General features: G+C 40.4%; 1 protein-coding gene across 1 annotated transcript in view; it reads left to right on the top strand.

The window, feature by feature from the left end:
* PARM1 (prostate androgen-regulated mucin-like protein 1) overlaps window positions 1-22,203 on the top strand; it is a 95,703-nt gene that overhangs the window by 67,659 nt on the left and 5,841 nt on the right. Inside the window, exon 3 of the mRNA XM_016154000.2 lies at window positions 13,210-13,288. Coding sequence (XP_016009486.2) covers window positions 13,210-13,288 — 79 coding nt within the window. The remainder of the gene's footprint in view (window positions 1-13,209; window positions 13,289-22,203) is intronic.

Below are 22,203 nucleotides of genomic sequence, written 5' to 3'. Positions count from 1 at the left end.
GGAGGGCTCACTTCCTGATTCGTACCTAGCCATCTTCCCACTGTGTCCTCCCTCACATGGCAGAAGGGGGAGAGGGAGCTTTCTGTGTTCTCTTTTATTAGAGTGATAATTCCATTCATGAGGACTCCACCCTCACAACCTCATCATCTCCCGAAGATCCCGCCTCCTAATACTATTGCAGTGGGGCTTAGGATTTCAACATATCAATTTTTTTTGGGGGGGGGAGGGACATAAACATTCAGTGCATATACCTATGCATGCAAAGATACCCTTCTAACACAGTGTCATCATTATAGACCATCTAAAGGGTTCTCTGTGGATGCTATGGGTTTCTGCTCACCCCCATTCCCACCACACCTCTCTTTCCTCACTATGCTCACTCCTATCTTTGGTCACCATGGACTTCAGGGATGATAAGGTTTTGGATTGTTACAAACTCTCACTCACATTGTTTTCTTTTGTGCCTAATTCTTTAAACATAGGATAAACCTAAAAGCTTTACTAATGCCAAGTAAACTACCATAAGGAACTCCAACTGTCAAATTTTATTTTAGATAAAAACTATTCTGAATTCTTGTCTCTACAACTTTTTAATTCTCCTTCATTTACTTTCACTACTTAAATCTTAACCTAGTTTTGATATATTTGCAAAATATCTTTTGAAAAATATGTCAAGGTAATAAAATCCGATAGTTATCATTATGTTATCTAGTAGAATACAACTCTACACAACACATTTATAACATAAATACAACCTATTTTAATTGTCTCATTGTCACCTTTCATTACATTTGGAGACTTTCTGTTTCTGTAAAACAAATTTTTTTTTGTTTGTTTCAAATACTTTCACCAGTTATTACTAAAATGATTTTGTAAATGCTTCACTGAGAAAGTGGGTATTAGCTTATAAGCAAATTAATGAATATATGGCTTTTCGGCTCATTAGGGAAACTGATTGGATTATGCCTGTGACTCCAGATTGAACCCTTATTGTACTCTTCTGACTCAAGAGCATGTTTTTTTTTAGTTACAAAATAATAACAGGAAAGTGGAAGCAAATCAACATCAACCCATCATCTTTATCTGAAAAGGATCTAAAGATCCCATCCCAGCACCTTGAGTCAGGAGTACTATATTCAGAGAACACATGCTGGATTCTACATTGATACCGTCCTCAGTATGCCTTGTTTCTCAGGTCCCAGAAAAGAAAACTATTGGCCAATAAGAGATATTTTATTTAATAGTACCTTGCTTTTGTCATCAGACTCATAGCCTTCCAGGGTGGACCACACACTCAAAAAAAGAAGTGAACTTAGGTTAAAATCATATCATCTCAATAAGTCCATGAAAGTAGATCATCAAAAACACTTTTCCATATTTCTGTTTGGAGAAATCATGGAGGTTTTTCAAAACCAGGCTGTAGGAAGGCAAGAATATTTCTGATTGTACAAACTTGGGCATTAGACTGCCTGGGTCAGATCTCACCAATGCTATTTGCCAGATAGGAGACTTGGGCAATTTTATTCATCTCTGTGTGTTACATTTTTCTTATTTACAAAATGAGGGTAATAATAGTATCGTGTTTGCCTTATAGGATTATAATTAGTATTAAATGAGACAAGTATATAATATAAAGTGTTTTACATAGTTAGCACTAAATAAATGTTAACTATTATTATTACAGTTGGGTTCCTCATTCTCATTGTGGATACCAACTGACTCTTCTAGACTCTGCTTTTTTAACTTAAAAAAACAATGTTTTTTAAACACTTTTAAGACTTCCAAAAGGATTTTTACTGTAAATATTAGGTAATAAAGATCCATTTAAGCACCTGCTTATAACACGATACAAAAAAGGATAATCCAAAAGTATGAAAGAAAAAATGAACTTTGTTCACATTTCAAATAGTAATGCTTTCATGAAACTTATAAAATCTGAAGGAAAGGGTTAAAGAGTGAGAACAACTAAAGATTTCTAGCTGGAAGAAAAGAAATGTTGGGGGAAGGAGGATGCAAAGGTTGAGCTTTCAGACTTTGCCAAGGCCCCACTTGTCCCTAAGGATGAAGACTAAGAGCTAGATGTTCCCTTTTCCCTTAACTTGCATCAAAGTTTGGAAATATTTTCTTTCCAGAGTTTTTAAGTCTAAATCCTTGAGGACCTGATGGTAGGAGAAATTAAAACTTGGTTAAATACAGTATCCACAGTGGGTTCCTGCTTGACCTTGGTGATTAATTGCATGCAGGCAAAGCTAAATTAACTAATGATTCTGCTGAGATCCCAAGTCCTTGGGCTACAGTAATTATACTGATGTCACTGCCCTTGGCCAAGGTTCTGGGACAGGTGATAAGAAACTATGACTCTCCACTCCACACACATATTCCACAATTAAAACGATAAATTTGCATGCTGCTTGGCAAATAGAGTTAGGACTCTGTCTTAGGCTCTGAGAAGTTCCTCCTCTCCTTCTCACTTATGTCCTCTGAACCAAGAAAATACTAGTGTGGAAGGTCTTACTTGCTAAGGCTGATGAATCCAGAAGAAGTCTGAGCCTTCGGATTTGCAGCCTGGATGAGTCTCACAAAAGGGCATATGCCAACTTTTCTGGTTTATTTCTCTTCTCAATATTGTTTGATCCATAGTCATACCTCATTTTCATCGTTGAAATAATAAAGAGACAGAGGAAGAGGTAACAATAAAAACCAAAATCTTCTTTCGGTGTTCACGGGGACACGTGACATCTCCCGAACAAGAAAGTGGTGTGAATCCTGCCATATATCATTCACCCTTTTATGTGTCAGCCACAAAGAGATGAGTTTGGAGTTGAGATGTTCAACTTGGCTCTTAATGTTGAAAGCCAGGGGCTGCAAAAAAGCAGCCTTCTCAGCCTACACATACCTCTTCATGCTCACTGCCATGCAGCCAGTTGTCCCAAACTGGAAAAACCCCAGGGTTGGTTTTTTTTTTTTTTTTTTAAATAATTTCAATGCTAATTGCATTAAGGATACTTAGATAGCAGAGAGATGTGGGGATTTACTTTTCTCTTTCTGACTTAACTCTTGAATGGAAATATCTATATCCTCCTATCGAGGAATTAGTTGACCTAATATAACATAGCTGACCCGTGTGCACTGCAGAACAGAATTCTCAGAAGAGCAGAAGAGTTCTCTTCATCCAGAACAAATAGTAGCGGGAACTCTCTTTTCTTTCGGGGTTTCTTTTTCCTATTATTCTCCAGAAATCTCTTCAATTCTGCCATCTTCCCCATCCCTGGGACATCTGGAATGGGGCTAATAGACGGCTGAGATTCCCATCCATGTCAAGGTATGCTTCTCTTAGCAGTAGAAGTTATAATTCAGCCCGGGTTGAAATGTATTCATGACATAAAACAATTGTAAAATAATGATGATGAGCTTATAATGCCAGGCACTGTGAGTCTGCCTACAGGAGAGATATGACAAAGGTAGAAACTGACAAGGAGCATGTGAAGGGACAGAAAGGAGGGCTTAACATCACGGATCTAGAAACGAAGTTGATGTTCATGTCTGCACTGCCTCTCCTGGGAGTGATCAAGTCAGGACAGTTTTCTCCCCTGTGCCACTTTTCCTCCAGTTTTGGCCTCTTCCAAAAAGCAATATTCACGAAGCTGCCACCACATTCCTTAACGCAACAGTAGGTATTGACAACGCGCTTCTGGCTCTGACTACTGCCCTCTGTTCTTCCTGGCCTCTTCCAAGGGCTCCACGGGCAACTCATTTACCCTCAGCCTGGCTTTTCTCTCCCTAGCCGCATATTCCTGAGAGTAGTGTTCTCAAAAGTATGGCTTAAGTTCTGACATGGGTAGTATGCAAGGTGATGAACATTTTTATTCTAATAAAAACTGTGTTTTTGTTTTAATGCGAATTTGAAAAAAGAATAAAGTAGTACATTGAATGTATGATTCCATAGCTGTTATTGCTGAGGGTAAGGCAATATGTAGTGAGAAATATAATAACTCAATTTAAACACAAATATTATGAAAATAATAGTATAAATGGTGTGGACATAGCAAAAAATATGAGAGTGTTATGGAGATGATTGAATTTTGGAAACATTACCCTGAAGTCTTATCCTTATTTAGTGCCTCAGTTGCCAGCACTTTAAGGCTTTAACTTGAGATGAGACCAAGAGGTAGAGAATTTAAAAGAATGTAAACCAAGCATCAAAAGTTCTGAGTTCTGTCACTAATGGACTCTTCTCTCATCCAAATCTCTTAATTTCTATAGACTTTTATTTTATCTGCAAAATAAAAAGGTTAAATTCAATGAGCCTTCTTAGAATTTCCTTTCAACAATAAATTACGTTATTCCATTGGTCATGATCTTGCTGGAAGCAAAACTTGAACTTGAGATCCTCACTCATTTCTAATACCTAGGTTGGCTCAGATTTCCTCCGGATTCAAGTTCCTTCCTGGCTTCAGAGTTTTTATGGGTAAGAGGTGCTTGGAACTTAAGTGCAACCGTTGTATTGCATTCATAATGGACAAAACATTTTAAGTACACTATTTAATTTGTAAAAGCACTCTGAGAGGAAGTGGGTGTTTTATCAAAGTTCAGCACACAGTATAAACATCAGCTGTGTGAATGATTGAGTGAATTCCTGGTTATAGGTAGAGATGGAGACACGAATGAGGCCATGGAGGAGAGGAAGTTTAAGGTGACTTGCCCAAAATTCTTCAGCTAGAGTGTTTATAAAGCCAGTCTCCATGCCAGATTGTCTCATCACAGAAAGTGGAAAAGCATAGGTTTGGGGAATCCAACCTCAGTGGTTGGATTCTGTTTCTGCCCACTAACCAGATGAGCAGATTTTTGTTAACTGCTTTCTTTCCTAAACTCCAAAATGGAGATACCTACCCAGCTCTGCCTAGCTTGGTGCCAGGGACAGAGTGGCCACAAATAATGATGGCTTCTATGATTTTTATGACCAGGATTATTTTTCCTAATGCTTCTATTACTGTTCTTGGTACACTACTACAGATGTCCCCTGAGAACTGTTGTTAAGCCTGGCCTGAATTCAGAGCAGTCTTTTAGGAGTCTGTTAATAGTATTCAGATGGAGGGGTCACTGTTTCTGAAGGAATTCTCATTCCCTGCAGGCTCCTGTTAGTCTAGGCAGTGCCCTTTGGCCAACTGAAAGAGAGGAATCCTCCCTGACATTGACCTTGGGCTGCTGTGTGGTCATTGGCTTGTCCTATTACTATGGGAAAGGGAATGAGGCACACCCTTTGCTATTCTTAGAAATCCAGTCTAGTTCATGCATTACGAGTGTCAAAGGAGAGCTGGGAATAGGTGATCTAAACAGATAGTTATAATAAATTCCAGGTGGGAAAGAAGCCTCATTTGTGCTCGGAAAGACTATGATTTTAAGTGAAGTGAAGAAACTTTAAAATTGTCGTAGCTAGAGAGTGTGCTGGCTAAGTGCCCTGGGTTGCGTTAATTGCAAACCTGAGCCACCTGTGTCCTGAAAATACAGCCAGTGTGCCCACATGAAAGAGAAACATGGGGAGAAAACACACATTCGCTTGGGCAAGTGCAAATCTTTTATTATCTCCACAAAGATGTATATTTCTGTCTCCATTCTTAACCATATGCTACCTATATCAATAAAATGCTCTCAAAGTAAAGCCAGTTCCTAAACCAGGTCTCCCAATTGCAGGAAATGAAAAGTATAAATATTAGGGACCCTGTTCCAAAGTTTGAATTCCAAGTCCGCTCACCGACCAAGTCAGACCACTAACTAGCTTTTAGGTAAAAGTATAAATATGAAGTAAAAGATTCTGGTTGTGGTACTATTTCATTAATTTTAATAAAGTTTACCCCTGCCACTCTGTGTGAAGAAATGACTAAGCGGTACTTTAATGATTCAAAGACTCAGCGGGATGGGGCAGTGGAGAGAAGGACCAGTTAACTGAGACAAACTTAGGTCGTGTTAATTAAAAACATTTTTGTAGCATATTTGCATGCAAGCTGTATGCCTTATAAAGGAGTTTTGTTTTTGGTCTTTACTAAAAAAGTTTTAAAAAATAGCTACACTTTCTGAAAAAAAAAAGTTATTTTTTTTTTTATGGATTTATTACTCGTGCCTCAACAAATAAAGAAGGGTACATGATATCCCTGGCTTTAAGGGACTTTCAGTCTAGTGGGCAAGCAGAACATGTTCATATAAAAGCGTGGTATAATATGTATTTCATACATTTTTATCTCATATGTATATTTATAACTACCCACAGCAACATATGTCAGTGTTAGTTACATACCAGAATAAGTAAACTAAATTCTGTCATACAAAGCAAAAGAAAAAACATCTAGAAAAAGAAGCTCAAAATGAGCAGACGTCATTGGGATGATTTTTAAGAAAAGACTGAACTTCACAAGCTCCTTGCAAATCATCCCTCTGCCCAAAACATGATCCCCGGTCCCCACACTGTCAAGCCTAAGCACCGAGACTGGCTTTCAGAATTCTCCATGATTTGGTCCTGAGTGTCCAACCATTCATGGTCCCTATTGTTTCCATTGCACCCTCTAATGTGGATGGTGGCTTTAGTTTTGTCTCCTCCATAAATTGTGTGACCTTGGGTAAGTCACTCTGAATCCCTTCCTCCATATCACAGTCTCCTAATCCATACAGTGAAGGGGCTGGCTGTGCAAAGATCCCAACAGTCCCCTTCATTTGTACAATTTTGCAAAGCACTTCATCTCACTGGACCCTCCCCACAGCCCTATGAAGTGGAGAAGCCCGGGATTATCCCATTTTTTTAGATAAGGACACCAGCTGAGATGCTCTGCCCCCAAGCTCAGTGCTAACCCTTCAAGCCTGGAAATGTTAGGTGTCTGTGCTCCATCTAGCTGGTTCCTGCCTCAAACCTTCATTGCCATCCATTCAAGTCCAGCCCGTCCTTCAGAGAATAGCTTCATTCCCACCTCTTCCAAGTCTGCTCCAGCTTTTGTAGACACACCCTCCCCCCAGTTAGAGGCAGAAATATAGAGTTTGTTACCACCCAACACCCGTCTCTCACCTTGCCTACCTGCCCGTCCGTCCATCCAGTCCCACCTTCCCCTGTATGATTCCCAGGGCCTGACACTTGCCTCTGAGCTTGGGTGGTGAAACCTCAGCACCCTGGCCTGTCGCTTCTCTATACCCTGTATTGTCCTAGCTCACAGGGAGCCAGTGGAGCTCATTCAGGAGAAGCCAATGGCATCAATTTGGGTTTAGAGGGAAATAAGCTTACCTTCCCCTGGGGTGAGGTAGCGTGAGAGGAAAACAGAAGTGAAATTCAAGCAGAATTCAAGGCCAGAAGTCAAATGACTTTCAAAACTGGTAAAACTAGGATACACCTAGGTAACTGAGATTTTTCCCCCCCTTTTTCTCCCCCATATCACAATGTGCACACACGTGCATGCATACACAACTCAGAGTAAAAAAAGCACACCCTGTGTTATTTAAGATAGCGCAAGGTACAGCACTTGGCAGCACTCGGCAGTTATTTTGGACCACAACACATGCTGGAAGCCAATGACATGGACCTTCCTCGGTTGCTGTTCTGTGATGGTTGTCCGCTTCTAACTAGTCCTCCTCTGGTTTGTCTGAGTTACTGAGTTTCGACCCACCTTCACCAGTACCTGCTAGAGGACCCAAACCACCATTAAGCCTCAAATTAGGCCCAATTCCTGGACAGCCAACAGAAAGCAGGCAAGACATACCAGAGCAGCAGTTTTTATCCACAAGCAGATGTGGATCTATCACTCGAGCCCAGGGTGCCAGGAGAGCCTCATGGGTAACAGCATGAGTGCTGGAGCCTGCCCTCATGTCCCAGTTCTTCTAATTACCAACCACGTGGTCTGTAGTTTCTCTGTGCCTCAGTTTCTTCATCTGTAAAATGGAGATACCAACAGTACCTACCTTACAGAGTTCTCTAGAGAATCATGTAAGTTAAAATAATCGAAGTTCATAGAACAGCTTCTGGCACAGAATAAGTAACAAAAAAGAGTCCATTGCTGTTATTTTTATTCTTGTTTACTGCTACTATTATCATTGTATGCAGGAAAGAGTTGTGATGTGAGACTATTACTATAAAGATGGAAGAGCCTGTTCCTAGTGTAGCAAAGAGAGATTCAGGCACACACAAAGGTCTAATCTTTGAGCCTCTTCCCTTACCGGTCACCATTTCCCTCCTCAGCACATATACAAACACATGCTTTTAAAGAGAAAGAATTCCTTTGAGACAAAATGTTCTTTTCCTCTTGGTGACCTTGACTGAAGGAGCTGCCACACATTTCGAAGTGGCCAACCGCTTCTGGTTTCCATTCTCACCTACTCTCTGGACCAGGAAGGGGAAAAAAAAGAGCAAGAATATTGAAAAACAGTCAAGAGGATTGTTAAGACTCTTAAAATAGATCAGATACGCACACCCATGATCAGGAACTTGGTCAAAGTACTTACATGTGCATTCTAAATAAGCTGACTCTTGACATTCCAAGGAGAATGTGATTCAGGAGTCATCTACAGATGGGAGCAAGACACCTTTTTCTTACCCCTGGAAATTTTCCACCATTACCTCCTCCAGCTGCAGTTCTCTCAGAACAATAACAACTTTGAAAGATCCTAGGAAGGCTCTTTCTTTCGAGCCTTCTTTCAGGTTCACCCCATCATGCCCTACTATTGTTGTTCTGCATATGATCTTGCCAAAGAGGGTAGAGGAAGTTTAAAGTGAAGAAAAAAGAAAATGCCTCAATGAGAAGAGTCCCAGAGGAAACCGGGACGTTTTGGGATGTTACTAAGCCCAGGAAGACAGGAGGGCATCTTTAGGCCAAGTGAGGAGGAAGTAGCAGAGCCCCTTCCGAATGTGGAAGACTCCCTGTGTCTGGAGCACGAGTAAGAGAGTGATAAAGAGAGGGGGTTTGTCTGCACTGTGAGAGGCAGGGGTGGGGAGAAAGACCCCTTCAAATGATGCCATCATTTATTCCAGGACTGCACAGGGCACAGGACAGAGTCAAAGCAGGTCAAGTAATGACCTCCTTGGTTAGTCTGGCCAGGTCTGACCAGGTTATGGCCTTCTGGGAGTTTGCTCTGGTTACTTCAAGGGTATTTTCTGATTTTATGCAAACGGTTATTACTAAAGTAACTCCCCTGCACCTCAGTAGTCCATGGGGACTTGCAAGCCGTGGTGGGCGGACTATAGCTGTAGAGTCTTGAGAGTAAATACTCAGGCAAGCCCTGGAGCAGGGGATTCCAAGATGGATAGGAGCTTCCTACTTGGGAACTTCCTTAGCACAGTGATTGAGCTCAAACTGCCACTTACCTTTTTTTTTCTGCCAGTATTACATTTATTCACTTGACATGAAACAAATGAGCTAAGTACCCACTACAGGCTAAGACTGTGGTTGGTATTAAGAGTGCAGGAAAAAAAGGGTAAGAGATGCAAGATGAATATGAATTGAATCTGCCTGGGAAAGCTCATAAACACAACACAAAGTGTTTGAAAGAACAGATGCAAAGAGCTAACACACAGCAACGCTGTAATTCGCTTGCAGGTATCAGGAAAGCTTCTCAGAAAGGTTAATATTTAGTTGTCATGAAGAAAGAGTAGGAGTTGGCCAAGCCGAGAAAAGGGCGGGGAAGTAACCAGTATACCGATGATTAAAAATGTGAACCCTGGGTTCAAATGTTAGCTTAATCATTTACCAGATTGTAAAACTTGAATTAAGTTCTTAATCTCTCTGAGCCTTCGCTTTCTCATCCATAAAATGGAAATAATTAATTGTAATAGAGACAATGAAGTCAGATGATAACTATAAAGTTCTCGGCACAGTGCCAGCCCAAAGTAACCACCTGCAAATACAGAATAGGTTATTCTTCAGCCTGTCTTTTCCTTGTTGTTGTTGTTGTTGTTCTGGGTTCTTGTGAATGTGGCAAAATGGCACCCTGAGAAATCCCGACCTTCAGAGAAGCCCAGAATTCACGGAGGCCTTGGCTCATGGATCTTCAACAGCCCTCTGGTCAGGCAGAACATGCTGGCGGGGTGGAATATTCTTGGACCTTGGCTAATAAAATATACAGATAAGTTTCCTACAATCTCTCTTAATTGCTTTTGGCTCCAGGGTGTTACAAGGTGAGTCACACCCAGTGTGTAACTCCAGATCCTAACGAGGAAGGACAGCGGTGCCGGCCGCCCTGCACACCCAACGCACCGCCCACCAGGCGTCCACATCCTCCTCACAGGGCAAAGCCACATGTTCCTCATGTTTTCTCTCTCTTCCCCGCCTTGTAAAAAGAAAGAGGAGGAGGAGAAGGGGAGTTCCAGTTAAGTTTAAATAGAACTCAGGGGGAAATGACATTTGTTTTCACAAAGAGGAAATCAAGCCTTTTTCAGTTACCATATAAAGTTGTGCTAATGTTGGCTCAGCCGCCCTTCATATGTTCAAACTGCGATGCCCTGAGGTATGGAACTTCCCAGAGTAAGGGTCCCGGCTGCTTCTAAAGGGAGCAGCTGCTATGGAGGTGACGGGAGCTCAGGATATAAGATGTCACAGGCTAGGGGCCTGATAAAGGTCCTCTAGTTCCAGAGGACTCTTGCTCCCACGGCGGGCACCCTCTCAGGAGAGCTGGCATGTGGCAGAATAGTTAACAAAATGGCCCATAGTGCAATCTCAATATATTTTACCTGCCATGCATTGGCCTTATATTGGGCAGTATCAAGCCCTCAGAAGGGCCCCTTTGCCTAGCTGTCCTCGAGGGCCCATCAAGTGGAAAAGCATCTGTTAATTCCAGTGCTGCTCACATGGGCTATCCTCTGTGAACAAGAAAAGGTGGCCTTAAAGAGCCCCATTTGAAGACTCTTGTTAACACTGACACTAGACAGCCACCGGTCACATAGAGGAGAAGCAGGTCACTCTATCACTTGTTTAAAAAAAAAAAAAAGAAAAAAAGAGCAGCACTCGAGTTGGGGAACTGCCCGATTTATCTTTAGAAAGAGGTGGTATATAAATAAATTCAGTGCATCGCAGAGCTGAAGGAGATCCAACTGCTCAGAGTTAGGGAAGAAACTTTGAAAAAGGTCAAACCTACAATTTCCTATATTAAACTATCCCTGGAGCAAGAGAGAAGGGTCTTACAGGGAAATCAACTATATTCTTTCTTTTCTCCAACTATTAAAAGGGTAGAGGATTAAATTAAAAGGTCAGTTTTAAAAATTGCTCCTAATTGCAATCACTGTATCTTTTTGAATCTTGAAATACTCTCATCACTTTACCTTGCAGTAATAATCCTTGTTTCACAAGCTCCTAACAGAGCTGTTAAGAGGCTTCATTGAACTTTGAATTGTTCTAATTTCAGCACAGTTTGGAGGCCAAGAAGCTAAGTGCAGCCTTTCAAAGTAGGAGTGGAGCCTTTTTCTAACGGGAACTGACCTGAAACTTTTTCTATTTGATCTGGTCTGCACATTTGAGCATTTAGTGTCATAATTCTATCTTTACAATAATAAAAAGGGAAAAGAAATGTTCTGATAATTTTACTAATCATGCTCTAAAGGATTCCAGGAGCCAGGAGATGGGCATGCAAGTGTCCAGAAGTGTGGAAGCTCTGAAGTGGTCAATCTGACACACTTAGCTATGATCTTAATCTCTATGTTAGCAATGAACCTACTTGCTTTCTTTTAAAGATTATAACCAGCGGGAGCATGGGTCACTGACATATCCTTCTCTCACCGAAACTTCTGAGGAGTTACTGAAGAATTAATTAGTAGACTGATTTGTTTCTTAGCTCTCTTCTAACTCCTTTGGTGGAAAGGCTAATGACAAGAACAATATACAAAAGCCATTCATAAGAGACAGGAAAAATAAAAGGAGGAATAGTAAAATAATCTACAAACAGTAAATCTCCAAAAATGTGGGACAGATTCATCACCTTTGAGACATAGTCTATACGAGACGAGATCCGGTCCAGGGCGGTACATTTGGAGAGGACTTTAACTTGGTGCACATGGCATCTCATTTAATCCTCCAAAAATTGTGAGAGAGAGAGAGCAGAACAGCTCTTCCTTCTGTTACTGCAGGTGAGTGGTACACAAGTGGACATGGCTAGGTAAATAGCTCATGGTCACATAGCTAATCATGATGGAACCACAATTGAATCCATACATTTGGACTCCAGACCACTGATGCTCCTTCCAGTGTGTTTCAGAATCCAATTTATTTGTTGAAGTAGTAAATAATTTCCCTGTGGCCTGAAAGAGTAAACGGGGTCCCTAACATCAGCATTAGTACTAAAAAGCCACTTTAACTATAGGGGACAAGAGCCTAATTGATTCTTGGCATTTCTGAGATGAAATAAAACTGAAGTATATACATTAGTCCAAAGCTCACACAAAAATACTGTTGTGATTCAAAGTAGTAATCTTTGGAAGCAGTATGGTTATTCTTACATGGCTACATGCTCAAAGGGTTGTTTTTTTTTTTTTTTAACTGCCCATTAGTAATTGCCTTTGGAACTAGATTTCAAACTACACAATAAAATATTCACATTACTTTATAATTGCACTAGGTTAATTCTACAAACAAAAAATACTGTTGCCTACTAGACTTGACCTTTTTTTTATACCAGACTTGATTTTATTCTCTACAAAATCAAACTTACCTTTCAAGAATGAAAACTGGACACAGTTCCCAATAAGGAATTTTAAAAATGCTTTGATTTGATGGCATCATTAAAATTAGTGCATCTCCTACCAAAATGGTTCTTTTGAAGTGGGCAATGCTTATTTAGGTATATGATTCTGGTTTATTTGAAAACCAACCACGTTACTTTGGAGTAACCCTTGAATAAAACATCCTGAGTCTCCCAATATTTTGCAAAGGGTGGGAAGAGGAGCCAGAGTTTATAAAATAAGAAAATAAAATCAGGAGATTTTAAATCCCTTACTCCTGCAAACAGCAACAGGAGAAATAGCTTGGCATTATTATTAAAAAATAATCAAAAATTACTGTAGACTGTTCTATGATCTCCTGGCCAGCCAAACAGACTTAATAAATGCTGGCCATTTACTGAACCTCACTTAGCATGAAAAGCATTTTGGTAAAAAGAATTAAGACACTGAGTTTTGTTCTAGCTCTGACTTCGGAAGGATCTGGAATGAATACGCTCCCTCATCTTCTCTCCTTTGCTTTTCCTCCTTCACAGGCAGCATTGCTGCCATTACAGTGACCGTCGTTGCCGTGGTGGTGCTGGTGTTTGGAGTTGCAGCATATCTGAAGATCAGGTGAGAGGCACTTTACTCTTCTTTATGAAGAAAAGAATTCCATTTTGTTGGGTTCCAGGCTGAGAGCTGTTTTGCTGAGTGCTTATATCTTAATAAGTATCTCAGCTCTCAGAAATATTGGCAGGGAAATGAAAATGGCCAGTGTCCTCCACACTGGATGGGAATAGATGGTACAGTAACTGAACTTTGGCAAAGCAGAAGAAATAAGCTGAAATACACAGCATGATGATGTAATGGAGTCAGGAGACTAAGGCCCTGGCTCTCTGCCCTTAACTCATCCCATCACCCTGAGGGAGCCATGACTCCTGACCTTCAAGCTGTCTCATCTGTGAAATGGGGGAAAGGGTGGGTTTGGTGGTCCCTAAATACCAAAGTTCTGAACACTGTGGATGTGTACCAGCCTGTAAGGATGTTCTCTCTGGCACTAAAGCAAACTGTTGAAAATATAAGGAAAGTGTAGCATTTTCTATAAAATTGGTCCCCCCCCCCCACCCTGAGATGATATCCTTATAGCTTTGGTTTTAAAATATATTTTGTTATGTAATGAAGGTGATCACAGATGGTAGCTGAGTTTTTACTTTTTTTTTTTTTTTTGCCAAATAGAAAGTTGCAGTACTCTGTGAGCTTCCACTTTTGTCTACTGCTCTGTGAAATCCCAGTCTCAAAATCACATTACTCATACTGAATGTCCTTCCAGCTGTAAAATACCAAATGGCAAGTGACAGTCTTATTTGCCAGTCTGTGCATTTCCCGTAAAAAGAGGCAGAAGGACATGTGCCGCCATGATGAGCACTCCCTGACCTCTAACACATTTGCCTCCCGACAGCAGGAGCTCTTTACAGAAGCTCCTCTGACCCTGTCACTCCCTCCCTTAAAAGCCCCCAGTGGCTTCCCCAGGCACTTAGAATCAAATCCTAACTCCTCAGCTTGGCCCTCAAGCTCCCTCATGGACCCATCCCTGCCTACCTCTTCTCACTCATCACATCTGTCTCTCTTTCTTAACCACTGAGCTGCAGTCATGCAGGTCTTCTAGCCGATTTTTAGAATACACCAGGCTCTTTTTCTCTCCAGTCCCTTGGCTCTTCTCGGTGCTTCTCCCTGAAATGCTTTTCTTCTAACTCTTCTTCATATATGGCTTTCACATCACATCCTCCTTGCCTTCCAGTGTGATGCCCATTATTTATTATCTTATTTTACCCTGGCTGTTACCTGTCTATTATTTTATTTGTTTCATATGTGTGTGTGTGTGTGTGTGTGTATTTGTTTGTTTATACCCCTTTTCCTGACAAAAATGTAAGTTCCATGAGAGCCCAGACTTTATCTGTGAGCACAACAAGGTACTCGATAAATTGAATGAGTGAACAATGGGGCATAAGGCTACGCAGTCATGCATGTACACTCCTGACTTCTCTTCCCCACAGCTGTCTTCTTCCTCAAGAGGGTGTGCACACCCTGTTCTTCCCTCCTTTCCTCATCCCCCATGAGTAGTTCGTGTATTGAGTTTCTCTTCTTTATGCACACATCCCCTTTGCTGCCCTCTCTCCTCACTCCCTTTCATCTCCTCTAGTCACCCCAGCCCACTCCAATGCCCACTAGGGAACGTTTCCCTTCTCCTTCCCTTTTATCTCCCTCCATATTTCGTTCTAAATGTGCACTGAATAAATCTAATGATGGTGTCAAGTATAAGAGTGCCCTGCAATATCAACTGTATCTAAGGTTCAAAGAATAGGAAAAATAGGTTTTGAAGAGAAATTAGAATTAAAGGGCCAGTGCTACCTGCATTTAAAAGCCTTTATAAAAGCATTGTTAGGTCTCCTTCATATTTTAAAAAAAAAATCTCTTCATTAAGTCTATATTTCCTTGAGCAGCAAACTTAATTTTATGAATTATATCTTACTGAATGGCACTCTTTTTCATTGGTTGAATTAATAATTTATCACTGTGAAATATTGTATTTTTATTATGAGTTAAATTGGCTTTCACAAACTACTCTTGGAACCTCATTCGCTCTTTGTAACAAAATTTTTCTTTGCATTGGGCCCCTCTCCCCCCAAAAAGGGACTTACAGATTAACCTAGAGTCATTTTGGAATCACCAGTGGTGAGTTTCTGAAGGGCTATGTCACCAAAAATGTAACCTCCACTGGAGAGAAGGAAGAAATAGAAATCCTTCTTGCCACACACTCGCCAAAAACACTGTCAAAAAACCTAAGGACTCTTCCTCTTGACTTCAGACAAGAATTCACATTTACCATCTCAAACCTGCCATTGACTATAGACAGGCAGTCTAGAATAGGGATTAATAATTCAGACTCTACATCAGGGAGACCTCAGTTCGAATCCCAGCTCTACCACTTTGTAGCAGGTGCGAGTGTGACCTGAGCATGTTACGCAGCTTCACTAACCCTCACGTCCCTCCCTTGTAAAATAAGGGCAAAAATTTTAAGTACTCAGTAGCATTGCTAGGAGGATTAATAGACACCGCTTCTCAAGTACATATCCCTGCCATCATCATCATCATCATCATCATCATCATCATCATCATATTATCAAAGTGGTCAACTGGAAGTGACCCCAACAGTAGGACAATTTCTTAATGATAGTGAGTGTTAGCCATATGCCAGGTACTCTTCTAAGCGTGGGGTTCACATCAGTGATGAGACACAGTCCTGCCATCACAGAACTTAATGTGCTTGGAAATTTTATAAGCAGGACATTAAAATTGGTTCTAATAAGTGCTGATTAAAATTATGTAACATTTTATTTGAAAAATTTAAAGCCTAATTTCTTCAGGCATTCTCAACATTGGATAAATTCAGTGAGTGATTAAATTGAATGAGTCATGGTTTCTCTCTCTCATATATACCCTCCCTCTAAAATGTAGAACGGTCCCCAGTGGTACAAATATAAGGTTACTATTTATCTCGGGAACTATAAACTTAAGGATGGATAAAGTGATAAAATCCGTGTTTAGAAACTCCCTAAGGAAAACCCCACTCTGCTGCTGTTATTTTGGCAAAATGATAACAAGGGGATTCATAACTTTCATGAATCTTAAAGCCGTGCTAAACCCCTTCAAGTGTTATTTTGCCAGACTCTTGGAAAGTCCCACTAATCATTCATCAAACACATTTGGCTCAGTTGACAAGTGTGTGTGTGTGTGTGTGTGTGTGTGTGTGTGTGTGTGTGTACCTACCTGAGGCTGAGTTTTACCTTGGATGGAAATTTATTTCATTCCTATCCTAGATTTCTGAGAACAATGACATGACAAGAAGTCTGTTGTCTGTGGTCCTGTAGCTCACTTGGCTGGAGTAGCAGCTGACTGAAATCACAGCCCATGAGAGAGCCATTAGCATCTGGCCTGAAACCCTGTGCTACATCCCTGCTAACACAAAAGAAGGGTCCACTTAAAAAGCACAGCCTTGCAACCAGAAAAAGGGCATGATTTGCAAGCTCTGCTACCAGTAGCTCTAATTCCCTCTGAAGGCATTGGTAAACATTAGGCATCTGTTTTTAACAGTCCTATTCTTTGGGGACCATGACCCCTAGTTTTATCACAATGTCCCCTGCCTGGAGAACCATGTCTTTCTGAAATCTAAGCCACTTTTAGATGTTGCTTCTAGAAATGAACTGCCCTGACCTTCCAAGGTTCTTTATTATCAATGGGTCCCCCATTTTAGCCAGCAGCAGTGTGGTGTGGAGGGAGGAATGTAGGCTTTGTGGTCAAGTTCTCCTTACTATTTAGGTGGCCTTGGGAAAATTAAAATCTCTTTGGTCTTTAATTTCTTTACCTGCAAAAAATAGAGCTAATAATACCTATCTTTCCAGTTTGTTTTGAAAATGAAGCGATGAGTGGAGAGTATGCAGAGGAAACAGACTGCATACTGGTTAAGAACATGTACTCTGAAACAAGTTTATTAATCATTCTGTGCATAGTTTCTTTGTTTGTAAAATGGGACTATAGTAATATCTAACTCAGGATTGTTATGAGGATTAAATATGATACAGATAAACCTTCAGTGCCAGGTGTGAGATGAGGGCGATGGAAGCATTAACTATTGCTATTATTGTAATTGTTCTTGTTAAAATGATGCTACTTCTTAGGTGCTCAGTAAAATGGTGGCTGCAAAAAGTCCCATCCAGTAGGTAGGCATGAAAGATTCGAAGGAGAGGGGAATCCTAGAAGGAGGAGAAAGATGGCACTTCAGCTCAGTTTTCTAATGTTCCATTTGGGCAGTTTCAATTGTGCTTTTTCAAAATGCCTGTTGCATCTGTGTTATATGTTCATAAAGAGAAACGATCTCTGAGCAGTCTTTATTCCAGGGTTTATGTGAAACTTTAAAAGAAAGCAAAGCCTTGCCTGCCTCTTGCAGAAGGGTGTCTTTAATTAGTTGTGACTGAAGAATGAGGTAAGTCAGTTTTGTTTTGTTTAAATTGGCTCAAAACCGTTCAGCCACGAGATAATCCCCTGCACAGGAGACCGTATCTACAATCACCAGCAACGTGAATGCTGCTATAATTAGTCGTGCTAGTAACCCAGACAGACAACACGGCTGTTCCCTTCACAAAAATAAATGTGATCTTGATTTATAGACACTGCAGGGCCTGGGTCTGAAGGCATCTTGTTATAAGTCACCTGTTTTGCTTTAAGTCTTCTAGTGATTATATTTTATAGAACTAGATTCCTTCTGGTTTTTGTTAGGTTTAAAGATTAGGCCCAGCCAGCCATAAAGGATAAGATCTAGAATTTGTGATCTACAGGTTGACTTTTTTAGATCAGCTTTTGGCATTCTGCGGGTCTACCTCACTGGTCCTCAAAATTTAATGTGTATAGGAATCAATGGGAGAGCTTATTTAAAATACAGTTTCCTAGGTCTCATCCCCATCGGATCTGCTTCAGTAGGTCAGGATGAGACCCATGCATCGGTATTTCTCACCAGCTCACAGGTGATACCAGCGCTGCTGGTCTGAGACCAATGCTTTGAGTAACCCTGCTCTGCTCTCATCTCCTAACACTCCAAACACCTCGCTCTAGAGTTTCTCAGGTAGATTGCCCTGCTGTTTCAGGCCTCTGTTGCTTTGAACACGGTGATCCCTCTGTCAGAGGTATTTGGTTCACCTCTTTTTTATCTGACTGATTCCAAGTTGTCCCACTCAAAAGAGAGTGCCTCTGGGAAGTCCCCTCCCAACCCTCTCCATGGCGAGTTCCTTGCTGCATACACACCCTTTGTACCACTCACTTCCCTGGACTGGAATCGTCTTGTTCTCTGCCAAGTCCCCTCCACTAGAAAGATATAAAGCCCTAAGCTGTACCTGGCATATAATAATTACTCTATCAATATTTCTTGCTTGAGTGAAAGATTCTGAGTAGGCAAGTTTAGGGTGCAGAAGCAGTATTCATTTCCTCCAAATCAGGAGAAACTCTGGTTTAGAGAAGGGGAAGCCGTGGAGATCTGTTAAATAATACACACGCACTGGTAACCTCATGACTCTGAACCTGTTTACAAATAAGGAAGTGTTCCAGTGTGCAGGCCTGTTCCGTGATGAGTGTCTGCAAGTATGATATCTGGCAGATAATTTTAAACGTAAAGTAAACTAACTTTATCTGCCCCTTCAAAGTAGAGGTAAGCATTTAAAGATAAGTTTGAAAGTCACTGTTTTTTAAAGGAAACTCAGACTATACAAAGAGCACTTAGAAAGTGAACATTTAGAAACATTTCCATCATTGGGATTCTGATGGAAGGAAAATAGAACAGATAGAATCCCTGAATTATGATGCTCACTCTGTCACTAATTTGCTACGGTAATGGTTAAAATCACCCCTGATGGTCACAGCTTTCTTAGCTTCAAAGCTGTAGCTCACGATGTCAATTTCTTAGTTTTAAAAAATGTGCCATGGTTATTTAAGAGGTTAACAACAAGGGGAGCTGAGTAAAGGGCGTATGGGAATTGATCTTTTCAGTCTTTCTCTAAACCTAAAATCGTTCCAATACAAAAAGTTTGTTTTTTAAAAATTATAATTCAGTAGCTACCATACAGATGTGTTCTCTGTTCCTGCCCCAAAGCATTTGCACTTGGGTCCTCTCTGTCTGTAGAGAATCTGTCTCAGGCATCCAAGTGAGGCTCATCTGCATCTCTTTTATATGTCTGCTCAACTATCATCTTAGTGAGACTTTCCCTGGCCACTGTATTCAAAATTACGATCCTCCCCTCCCATTTGGAATTCCTCACTTCCCGGAACTTCCCTGCCTTATTTTCCTCTACTACATTTCTTACCACCTGACATATTATTTTTCATGTCTTATTTATTGTGTCTGTCCCCACTAGAATATAAGCTCCCTTAGGACAGCAGAATAGAGCCTGATAGATGATAAGTTTTCAACGAATAGTTAACTGGAAAGAGCCAGGAAGGGAAATGATATTCAGAGAAAGAAAGCCGCCAGCAGAAACAAGGGAGACAGTGACAGCTGCACCAATCTAGCCTCGCTAATGGATGATAAGTGTCTAAGGCTTAATTATAATGACTAATGAGCTACGGGTTCAGCTGTGTTTTCCCAGCACTAAGCCACATCTTATTTATCTTTGTATCCCTCCTTCTTTGCACCTAATAAGCACTAATAAATGAATGGAAAGAATCACTTAACTAAAGAGGAGAGGGTTTTGGGAGAAAAAGTAACAAAGTTGGAGCCTTAATGGGGAACTGGGGTTGAACCTTAGGAAGGAGAAGGTGTTTTCTAAAATGTTCGTTTCAACACAAGAAAAGTAAAACCTCATTCATTTTCAGAGACAATTGAGTTCCACTAAGTATTAATGGTACAGTTACTTAAACTAGGTATCACTTCACGGTGGTGGAGAAGGCCTAAAGCGTGCCACTCTACGTCCCAGTTGTCATCGACAATGCATCACCCACTGAGAAGGGAAGTGGGGAGAGCTGCTTCCTATTAGTGCAAAACCACTTGAGAAGGAAGCAGTGAGGCAACGACAACATAAATTATTCCCTATTTTGTCCACACAGGTTCTGCTTTTAGCTAACTAAACCATGCAATACAGTAAAATAGTATTGATGATAAGCACAGTGCCATTGATTAAAAAGGACTATGAGCACTGCGCTGAGTGCTTTAAAGACACATTGTCACATGGGAGAGATTTAGCTGCAGTTCTCTTTCTTCTTCCTATATTTAAGGTTGAAATGGTGGCTTTGATCCTTTGTGTTCTTTAATAAGATATTTTCACTTTGCCACAATTAATTGCCACAAGTCATACTATTCTCTGCTGGTAATGACCAAACAAACTCCATGAGTACTATTTATGTGCTACTGGAGTACACAGCTATCATCAAACACTTATAAAAGAACCATTGCAATAAGCGCAGCATGTTAAATGTTCAGAAAATAAGAAACATAAGGCATCATCTGCCCCCAAGAGGTTTACCATCTAAGGGAGCCAAGGCACAGCAAGTAGAAATAGAGCTGTGTTGGATGGATCCCAGTCTTCCCTAAGAAATTGAGTAAACAAAACTGCTTTCACCTGACAATGATGTCACTCGTACAGATTGCCATTCAGATTGAAATTGGATGAAGCAATGTTGTGTAATAGAGCTGGGAGACCAAAGTTTTCATAACAGCTCTACCATTAAATCACATAGACAGCCATCAAGATTCCTTGAGGCCCTCCTTCCTGATCTTCGGAATGGGAGTTTTTCTACCTCTTAGGTTCCACAAATACCAGTCTGAAAACCTTCCCCCCTCATTTCCATCTAAAACATGACATGCTTTAAGAAGTTTTGACCTAGACAGTTTAAAGTGATCATTAATGATTTTCTCCTTACCTCTCTCTCTCTTTCCCCTCCCCACCCCATGTATGTGTAAGTGTGCTTGTGTCTTACCCTTTCTATAATATGATAGAATTTATCCCAACTTGGCTTGAATCCCAGCACACCCTATGTTTTTTGTTTAGTTCATTAATATACTAAAACAAGCCCTATGGGTTCAGTACATCTCCAAATATGGTTTATTTATATCTCTTGCTTTGCTTTTTTTATTTATCAGTAATTTGCTCAAGTCACTGTTCATTCGAATGTGAGGGCAAAGAAAAATGAAAGATCCATTTTTTCTTTTTTTCTTTTCTTGCTAGTGTTTGTATAGCAGATGTCTCTTCTAATACAGCAGACTGAGGTATAGCTCTGATTAAATAGTCTTGCCTAAAATAACCATTATCAGTAAAACCTGGTGACCAGAAGATTTTTAATCCTCCAACCTCACTCCGGCATGATAATAATATTTTTTTTAATTCAAATAACAATAATATAAGAAGCCGGTTTTATAACTGTGCTTGGAGAGTAGTTTCAGGAGTTCCTTATGGGAGGGAGGCTCATTGATACCGAATGTTTTTTTTTTTTAACTACTTGCAGATTCGTCATGTGCTTGTATAAGTTTCACTATAATAAAAATTAAAAAGCAACAATGTCCAACACTTATTGTGCATTACTATGTACCAGGCCTTTTATACATATTACCTCATTTAATCCTCCCAATAACCTTAATGAAGTTTTTTTTTAAGTTTCTCCATTTTATAGCTAAAGAAATGGGAAGTTAAAAACACATTCAAGGACATACGTCTATTGGCCCTACTGACATTTTATGGGAATAAAATCATATGATAGATATCAAAATGTTGCGAGAAAGTAAATTACCATACAAAGCTGAGGCAGGAATACCCTGTCAAAAGAAAATGTTTATTACGTAAACGTTGGCCAGGCTTGCAATACTAAGTCATGCTGAAATTTAGGCCCGGATCCAGTTTTGTAATCCCCAGATTTTTACTTGTTCTTTTGATAGCTTCCATTTCTCAATCATTCTGTTAAAGAATTTGATTGGATTTAGAAATTTTAAACATGGGGGAATGTTGGCAATGACT

The sequence above is a fragment of the Rousettus aegyptiacus genome, unplaced genomic scaffold (genome assembly GCF_014176215.1).
Source record: "Rousettus aegyptiacus isolate mRouAeg1 unplaced genomic scaffold, mRouAeg1.p scaffold_m13_p_10, whole genome shotgun sequence".
NCBI classification, from domain to species: domain Eukaryota; kingdom Metazoa; phylum Chordata; class Mammalia; order Chiroptera; family Pteropodidae; genus Rousettus; species Rousettus aegyptiacus.
This window is presented reverse-complemented; position numbering and strand designations above follow the sequence as displayed.